The sequence below is a fragment of the Colobus angolensis genome, unplaced genomic scaffold (genome assembly GCF_000951035.1).
Source record: "Colobus angolensis palliatus isolate OR3802 unplaced genomic scaffold, Cang.pa_1.0 Scaffold202, whole genome shotgun sequence".
In the NCBI taxonomy this organism is placed as follows: Eukaryota; Metazoa; Chordata; class Mammalia; order Primates; family Cercopithecidae; genus Colobus; species Colobus angolensis.
The window spans coordinates 3,351,819-3,361,042 of record NW_012115178.1 but is presented as its reverse complement, the minus strand read 5'-3'; the positions used below and the strand labels follow the sequence as shown (position 1 = coordinate 3,361,042).

Here is a 9,224-nt window from a genome sequence, read left to right as displayed (position 1 = left end):
CCCAACACTTTGGGAGGCAAAGGCAGATGGATCATGTGACCGCAGGAATTTGAGACCAGTCTGGGCAACATGGTGAAACCCTATCTCTACAACAAAATACAAAAATTAGCTGGGTGGAGCAGGTGTGCGCCTGTGGTCCCAGTTACTTGGGAGGCTGAGGTGCGAGGATCACCTGCGCCCAGGAGGTAGAGGCTGCGGTGAGATGTGATCACACCACTGCACTCCAGCCTGGGAGACAGAGGGAGATGCTGTCTCCAAAAAACAAACAAAAGGGGCATAAAAGCTGTAGGGACTCTCAATGTCTGACCATCCATTATTTGAAAGTAGTGCTCTCTATAGAGTTAATTACATAATGGCATTGTAATTACTAAGTGCCCTTAAAATGAATATCAAAGGCTTTTACAAACTGGCAAATAAAATTTAACTCTGCAATCTTTGTTAGGTACATGTTATAAAAGTTTTTTTGTTTTGATTTGGTTTTTTTTGAGGCAGGGCCTCACTCTATTACCCAGGTCGGAGTGCAGCGTTGTGATCATAGTTCACTGCAGCCTCAAACTCCTGGGCTTGATCAATCCTCCCACCTCAGCCTCTTGAGTAGTTAGGAGTACAGGTGCTCACCACCACAGCTGGCTAACTTTTTAATTAATTATTTATTTATTTTTAGAGACAGTCTCACTCTTGCCCAGGCTGGAGTGCAGTGGTATGATCTCGGCCTACTGCAACTTCTGTGTCCCGGGTTCAAGCAATTCTACTGCCTCAGCCTCCTGAGTAGCTGTGATTAGAGGTGCCTGCCACCATGCCTGGCTAATTTTTTTGTATTTTTAGTAGAGACAAGGTTTTACCATGTTGGCCAGGCTGGTTTCAAACTCCTGACCTCAAGTGATCCACCTGCCTCGGCCTCCCAAAGTGCTAGGATTACAGGCATGAGCCACCACACCAGGCTAATTATTTATTTTTTGTAGAGATGTGGTCTTGCTGTATTGCCCAGGCTGGTCTTGAACTAATGGGCTCAAGCAATCCTCCTACCTTGGCCCCCCAAAGTGTTGGGATTATAGGCCTGAGCCACCGCACTCAGACTTCTTTATTTTTGAGACAGGCTGGAGTGCAGTGACATGATCATAGTTCATTGCAGACTCGAACCCTGGGCTCAAGCAATCCTTCTGCCTCAGACTCCCAAGTAGTTGAGACTACAGGTATGTGCCACCACACCTGGCTAATTTTTGTATTTTTTGTAGAGACGATGTCTATGTTGCCCAGGCTGGTCTTGAATTTCTGGCCTCAAGCGATCCTCCTTCCTCAGCCTCCCAAAGTGCAGGGGTTACAGGTGTAAGCCACTGCACCAGCCCCACATTATAAAGATTTTAAAGCTAGGCCAGGAAGGTTCAAGGTTATAGTACAACATGATCATGCCTGTGAATAGCCACTGCAGTCCAGCCTGGACAACACAGCAAGACCCGCTTCTCTTAAAAAACAAAACAACAACAACAACAACAAACACGTCTTGGCTGGGCACGGTGGCTCATGCTTGTAATTCCAGCACTTTGGGAGGCCGAGGTGGGTGGATCACTTGAGGTCAGGAGTTCAAGAACAGCCTGGCCAACATGGTGAAATACGATCTCTACTAAAAATACAAAAATTAGCCAGGTGTGGTGGCACATGCCTATAGTCGCGGCTACTCAGAAGGCTGAGGCAGGAGAATTGCTTGAACCCAGAGGTGGAGGTTGCAGTGAGCTGAGATCATGCCATTGCACTCCAGCCTGGGTGACAGAGCGTGACTCCGTCTAAAAACACACACACACACACACACACACCTCTTAAAAAGTAAATTTTACTATGCCTTTTAAAGGAATAAGCCAGCCTTAGAAGTCGGGCACTGTGGCTCATGTCTGTAATCCCAGCACTTTGGGAGGCTGAGGCAGGCAGATCACCTGAGGTCAGGAGTTCGAGACCAGCCTGGCCAACATGGTGAAACTCCATCTCTACTAAAAATACAAAAATTAGCCGGGTGTGGTGGCGCACGCCTGTAGTCCCAGCTCGGAAGCTGAGGCAGGAGAATCTCTTGATCCTGGGAAGTGGAGGTTGCAGTGAGCCGAGAATGCGCTGGGTGACAGAGCTAGACCAGACTCCATCTCAAAAAAAGAAAAAAAAAAGACAGCCTTCAGAAAACAGCATTACTCAAAATGCCTTGTGTTTAAATTTTAAAACTTTATTGGCTGACAGAAAACTGCCATACTTTCTACCCACTACCATAGTGCTATTCCTGAATTTGATTTGCAAAAAGAAGTATAGACCAATAAGGGTTCCTTAGGCGCTCAACAGAATTTAAAGAAGTGGGAAAGATATGTTTACAATTAGAATATAAAACTTCTCTCTCAGTTAAAAAAAATTTTTTTTCTTTGTACATATTTTAAAGTACAGTTTTGTTTTCTTTTTAGGAACTGTGGAAAATGCCTATTTATAATGTCTTTGGAAGGATACCCCATTTTGTAATTGTGGTCTTCCAGATTCTTCCTGGTTACATACAGATGTTGAGATGTATTCCACGGTACTCGCATTTCTGATAAGTCCATGTTGTCTGAAAGAGACTTCTTTTCAGCTTTCTGACATCTTATCAAGAATTAGTAGAGGCGCAAGAATTCTTGCCCTGTTAGTTTCCACAATGCAGCCATTTAACACCATCTCATCCAAAATGATGTGTACTTTATCCAAATTAAACATTATCTAGGGTTATATTAAGGAAATTAGTTTAAAGTTATAAAAATGTTAACATTCAGTAAAAATTTGTGGCTTAACCTGGAGTTTTCCCAGTGTAAATTAGTCTAAGCATGAGGTTTTTTGTACAGAATTTCTGAAATTAAATTTAAAACTGGCATCCATATTAGAAATTGTTACCTTCACATATACATACCTAGTTTCACCTTGATTAAGCTAACAGGGTAAGTAGGGATAAAAACGAAACAGCTACATTTTTTAACCAAAGGGATAGGGAGTCTACTAAGTGCTAGAGAACACAGGAAGTGTCATGTGGTCAGAGAATGACCTGAACTAAAAAATAATGTTGTCATCCCAGACAATAATAATAACAGTAACAACCATTTGTTGAATGCTCCTGTTCCAGACATTGTGTTGAGTTTCAACCCTCTGTAAATCTCTGATGTATGTTGTTACATATTATCCTTAGTTTACCCAGGATCAAACAGGCTCAAAGCATAGTCCAAGGCCACATGGCTAGTAAATGCCAGGCTGGAATTTAAATCCAAAGCTTGGGCTTGACTGCTCTGCTTCCAGGCTCCTCAGGAGCGGCTAGATACCTCCCTCCTCAGCCCCCAGACTTCCACCCCAAAATAAATGCCTTGTTCCTTCAGTTATCTTCTCCGTCAGACAGACTGACGTAAAAATAACTACTATGAGGAGAAAATGAATGAAGAAGGCAGGGCATAATAAAATTTCTGGATTTCAAGACAGTATCTCTTACAAATGGGTAGTTCTAAGAAGTCATTTGAGAATGATGGAGCCACTTTGGCTTTTTTTTTTTGAGACGGAGTCTCACTCTGTCGCCCAGGCTGGAGTGCAGTGGTGCGATCTCGGCTCACCGCAAGCTCCCCGCCTCCCGGGTTCCCACCATTCTCCAGCCTCAGCCTCCCGAGTAGCTGGGACTACAGGCGCCTGCCACCATGCCCGGCTAATTTTTTTGTATTTTTTTTTTAGTAGAGACGGGGTTTCACCGTGTTAGTCAGGATGGTCTGGGTTTCACCATGTTAGTCAGGATGGTCTCGATCTCCTGACCTCGTGATCCGCCCGTCTCAGCCTCCCAAAGTGCTGGGATTACAGGCGTGAGCCACCGCACCCGGCCGGCTTACAGGTGTTGTTACTGGAAAGTTAGCATGGGGCATGGGGAAAGAAGAAAATATTGTTAGACTATGATGTCTAGCAAACTAGAAAGAACTAAATACTTCCTCAAGAATCCCTTCAACAGAATACCTAACTTTTCTTTTGTGAAAAAAGGGAAACTGGAATGAGATGATGACAATGAATGTTTCTCAGTTCTACACCTTAATATCTGAAGTTCTGTATCTACTTAAAGAGCAGGATCATGGTCTGTTACAAAAACAAAAACAGTTGACAGATTGTTTCAAACAAACTTCATTCAACAAACAGGTAATTCAATGCACTAGGGGAGTTCAAAATTAAATCTTCGTAAAGTGAATTGTTCCCACTTGATTGTTTTCAACCAGACCAGATGTTCAAAGTCTACACTGTATTTGCTTAGTGAAGTGCAACTACACAGAATAGGACAAAGGGTGAATGCCTTTAAAGTTTTTATTAGGCTCTGTGTGAATATCTCATTAAGCTCTGTGCAAATAGTCCTCCAGCAGAATAAACTGTTTTCCAGGGGCCCATGGGAACTGTCCTTAAGTGACCCAGAAAAAAAAAAAAAGTGTCACTCTGATATACCTATTAATAATGTCTTCCAATTACACAGATGACTGCTTTGTCCCATGGCCAAACTGGGACTGGAATGTTAGGCCCTTGACTCCAACCTGTTCACTAGACCCAGAAGCCAGAACTTAGGTGAGACAAAGTGGGAATGGCAGCCAGGTATATACAGAAAGGCAGAGCTGAGAAGCACAGGTGGCTACGTGAAAAATGGCCTGGAGAACCTTCCTGTTGTACTCACTAAGGGCAATGAAAGCCTTAGTGCCTTTGAAAATGTCACCTTCTGCAAGATAACTTCCTTTGAGATACAAGGAAATCTAATTTTAACCCATGAATTGGTTGGGGGATCAAGCTGCTCTGTGGCCTGCCCCATCTCCGGCAAGCAGATGATCCGCTGTTCAGATGTCGCCTTGAGCAACTGCCCAACTGTTTTGAAATTCAGATCAGAATTTACTGCTAAATCATATAAACCACTGACATCCCCACATTACAAGGACAAGGTCCTCCAGCAAGTCATTTCCCAACATCCTGGAAACATGAGTTGCTCTGTGAGGTCATTGTATACTGTGGACATGTGACTGCCTGTGTATCTGTGTATCTGACTCAAACTAATAATCATGCAGCTTTCTGGCACTATATGGGGAAACTACAGACCAAACCCACTGTGAGGCAAAGGGCTGAAAGCTGATTTTCCCCTGGAATCATGTGACTCTTTTAAAATAAGAATCCAGCTGTTGTTTACATCTTGATTTGGTTTATGAGCAACTTGTACATCCTGGTGAGGCCAAGAGTAATGGCATTTAGGCCATATGCCAGGTAAGCAGGGACCAAAAAATACCCTATATGCTAAGCCCATGGAATAAACACAGTGCAATGGTGACATCTGAAATAGGAGGAAGTAAGAAGGGCCCAGACTGTTGGTATACTAATGTAGTGAGCTAAGAATGGCTATTGAAAGATGGTCTTACCTTCAGGCTATAATGAACGTGACTGACTCTAAAGATCCTAAGGAAACTTGTTGTCTTTCATGGGCCCCAGAGGTTGAGCTGACATGAACTAGAAACAATCTCCCAAAGAACGGAGTTACTGAAGTCCACTTTCTCCCAACCTAGAAAGCTAAGAACCTTTCTGAATTTTCACATTATGTGGATTGGAATTGAACATCGCAGGGCTCATGGAATATTAGTGCCACTTGAAATGAACTTTTTAATTACAGTGATTGAAATGAGGCTGGGTGCAGTGGCTCACGCCTGTAATCCCAGCACTTTGGGAGGCAGAGGCGGATGGATTACCTGAGGTCAGGAGTTCAAGACCAGCCTAGCTAATATGGTGAAACCCTGTCTCTACTAAAAATACAAAAATTAGTTGGGCATGGTGGCACACGCCCATAATCCCAGCTACTCGGGAGGCTCAGGCAGGAGAATCACTTGAACCTGGGAGGCGGAGGTTGCAGTGAGCCAAAATTGGGCCACTGCGGAGGTTGCAGTGAGCCGAAATTAGATGCAGCTTCTCTCTGTTGCTCAGGCTAGAGCGGAGTAGCATGATCTCGGCTCACTGTAACCTCCATCTCCTGGGTTCAAGGGATTCTTGTGCCTCAGGCTCCTGAGTACCTGGGAGTACAGGCATGCGCCACCACACCCAGCTAATTTTTTAGTAGAGATGACGTTTTGCCATGTTGGCCAGGTTGGTCTCTATAACTCCTGAGCTCAAGTGATCTGCTTGCCTCAGCCTCCCAAAGTGCTGGGATTACAGACGTGAGCCGCCGCGCCCAGCCCCAACATTGGAATTTTGATCTCTGGATAATAAAACACTCTTCCGTCATGAGTATTTTAACACCACAGAGGCAATCAAATTATCCTTTAATAAGTGAGAAACTGAGCAGCACAGACTCAAATGGAACCTCAAAAGGAATTCCAGGGCAGAGACCAACCTAGAAACTACAATTTCTAACTAGGCTTGGGTCTCAGATCCCTTGGTTTCTCATTTTATTTCTTTTTTAAAAAAAAACTCTAGCTAAGTGTTCTTTAATAAAATATGTAGGGTGGGAAAACTTGCTTTCTCATTATTCATACTTTAATTACCCACCAAATTGGATAAGCGGCCAGGGGCCATTGTGTTCACATTTCCCCCAGAAAATACTACCATAGAGAAGGCTACCGTTATGAGATTCTGCATAGTCCTGGAGACATTCTTCTTGTAGTATAGTATAGTCTTCTGTTCACTTTTTTTTTTTTTGGTTAAGACAAGGTCTTGCTCTGTTGCCCAGGCTGGAGTGCAGTGGCACAATCTTGGCTCACTGTAGCCTCAACCTCCTGTGCTCAAGTGATCCTCTCACCTCAGCCTCCCAATTAACTGTGACCATAGGTGCGCCACCACACCCATCTAATTTCTTTATTTTTTGGAGGGATGGGGTTTCACTATCTTGCCCAGACTGGTCTTGAACCCCTGTGCTGAAGTGAGGCGCTTTGCCTTTCTCGGCCTCACAAAGTGCTGGAATTACAAGAGTGAGCCACTGTGCCTGGCCCTGGTCACATTTTGTCTCTTGCTAATTAGGCCACTGAAAAGGACTCTTTTTTTTTTTTTGAGATGGAGTCTTACTGTGTTGCCCAGGCTGGGGAGCAGTGGTACAATCTTGGCTCACAGTAACCTCTGCCTCCCAGGTTCAAGCAATCCTCCCACCTCAGCCTCCCAAGTAGCTGGAATTACAGGTGTGTGCCACCACACCCAGCTAATTTCTGTATTTTTAGTAGAAATGAGGTTTCACCATGTTGGCCAGGTGGTCTCGAACTCCTGATCTAAGGTGATCCGCCTGCCTCAGCCTCCCAAAGTGCTGGGACTACAGGCGTGAGCCACTGCGCCTGCCTGTTACCTTTTTTAAAGTCGGTTTTCATTAAAGGCCTACTCATATTCTGAGAACAACAGGATACCCAGCTGTGGTTTTGCTTAAAGTTTATGTAGGCTTAGTTATGTAGGCTAAAACATAAAGTTTCTGTTTGCTTAAAGTTATGTAGGCTTATGTAGGCTTATGTAAAATTAAATATGAAAGTCAGAGGTGGGTCAATGAGCCTGTTATTATTCTCATTTTTTCCCCTAAATTTCTCTTGCTTCTCATAACTTGCTGTCACTATTCCTGACTAAAATAGAACCCCAAAAAATGGAACAAAAGGAATAGGGTTAAAGCTGAGGGACCTGGTGGTGAGGAATGCTGGTGGATGAATATGGCACCTAGAGGGCTCCTTAAAGGGAAGAGGAAAGTGGTGAAGGCTAGTGGGAGCCAGAAAAAACCTGGAGGCAGAACTATTGGATCTGCAACATTCACATCTCCTTCTGGGGTACTGGCTGACTCCTGGGGACTGTTCCTATCCAAGACTCTCATTACCCACCACAGCCCTGGCTAGAGCTCCCATGCTGGAGAAGGCCCTGGGTCCCTTGTCCCTCAGTGCCTGCCCTTCCCATGGAGGAACGGCTGCACATGTTCCCTCGGACCCACAGGCCAGTCCTCACTCTCTGGCAACAAGCCTTTCCATTTCATATTTTCAAAAGGAAAAAAAGATGTTTCGAAATCTGATTGTGAACTCCACTTTTGGAGAGCATGTTCTCAACAAGACATTCACAGACACTCTCAAATGTTTTCATCCTTTCTGACTCCTCCAACCAAAGGCATTTCTCTAAAACATCTCCCCTTATTCACAAAAAAGCTTCGACAACACCAAGGCACCATGGTGACAGGCATTTTATAAATGTTTTATTAGAGACTAAATTGCCACAGTCTACTCCAGATGATTAATTTTTAAAAAATATGTCAAATTTAGGCTGGGTGCAGTGGCTCACATCTGTAATCCCAACACTTTGGGAGGCCAAGGTGGACATATCACTTGAGGCCAGGGGATCGAGACCAGCCTGGCCAAAATGGAGAAATCCTGTGTCTATTAAAAATACAAAAATTAGCCAGGCATGGTGGCAGGCGCCTGTAATTCCAGCTACTCAGGAGGCTGAGGCAGGAGGATCACCTGAATCTGGGAGATGGAGGTTGCAGTGAGTTGAGACTGCACCACTGTACTCCAGCATGGATGGCAGAGCAAGGCTCTGTCTCAGAGAAAAAAAAAGAAAAGAAAAAAATGTCAAATTTAACCTACCCAATTTATAATCCTAGAGTCAAGGGCCCTGGAAACCCAGAAACTAGTACCAGCTCTGCCCTAAAGTAGCTCTACAGATTGGGACATGTCACAGAACCTCTTTGGGCCTCAACCTTTTTACCTAAAAAGTGAAGTTTTACACCAGTCAACGGTGACTCACCCAGCCCTATGGGAGGCCAAGGTGGGAGGATTGCTTGAGCCCAAGAGTTCAAGACCAGCCTAGGCATCATACTGAAATGCTGTTTTTATTAAAAAAAATTTTTTTTAATTAGCCAGCTGGGTGTGGTGGTGTGTGTCTGTATTCCTTGATGTATTTTTTTTTTTCCTTGATATTTTTGTTTTCCTACTCTGGAAGCTGAGGTGGAAGGATTGCTTGAGCCCAGGAGTTTGAGGCTGCAGTGAGCTATGATCACAACACTGCACTCAAGCCTGGGCAACAGAGCAAGACCCTGACTGTAAAAATTTTTTTTTTACATTAATTTTTAAAAGTGAGGTTTTAACCTGATGATTGTGTAGGTTGCTTCTAGCTCCAAAGTATCTGGCTCCTACAACTCCAAATATAACCTTCAGGGAAAGTGGAGCTAGTTTATTCTTTTCTGATAATATCAAGCCATTCCTGACTGGGTATCGTGGCTCACACCTGTAATCCCA

The 9,224-nt window shown here is 44.1% G+C and overlaps 1 protein-coding gene across 1 annotated transcript in view; it reads right to left on the bottom strand.

Annotated features, from left to right (window-relative positions):
* Positions 1-2,189: 2,189 nt before the first annotated feature.
* AP4S1 (adaptor-related protein complex 4, sigma 1 subunit) overlaps positions 2,190-9,224 on the bottom strand; it is a 25,236-nt gene continuing 18,201 nt past the window's right edge. The window contains exon 5 of the mRNA XM_011941857.1: positions 2,190-2,721. Within this exon, the coding sequence (XP_011797247.1) occupies positions 2,593-2,721 (129 nt within the window). The 3' untranslated portion in view covers positions 2,190-2,592. The remainder of the gene's footprint in view (positions 2,722-9,224) is intronic.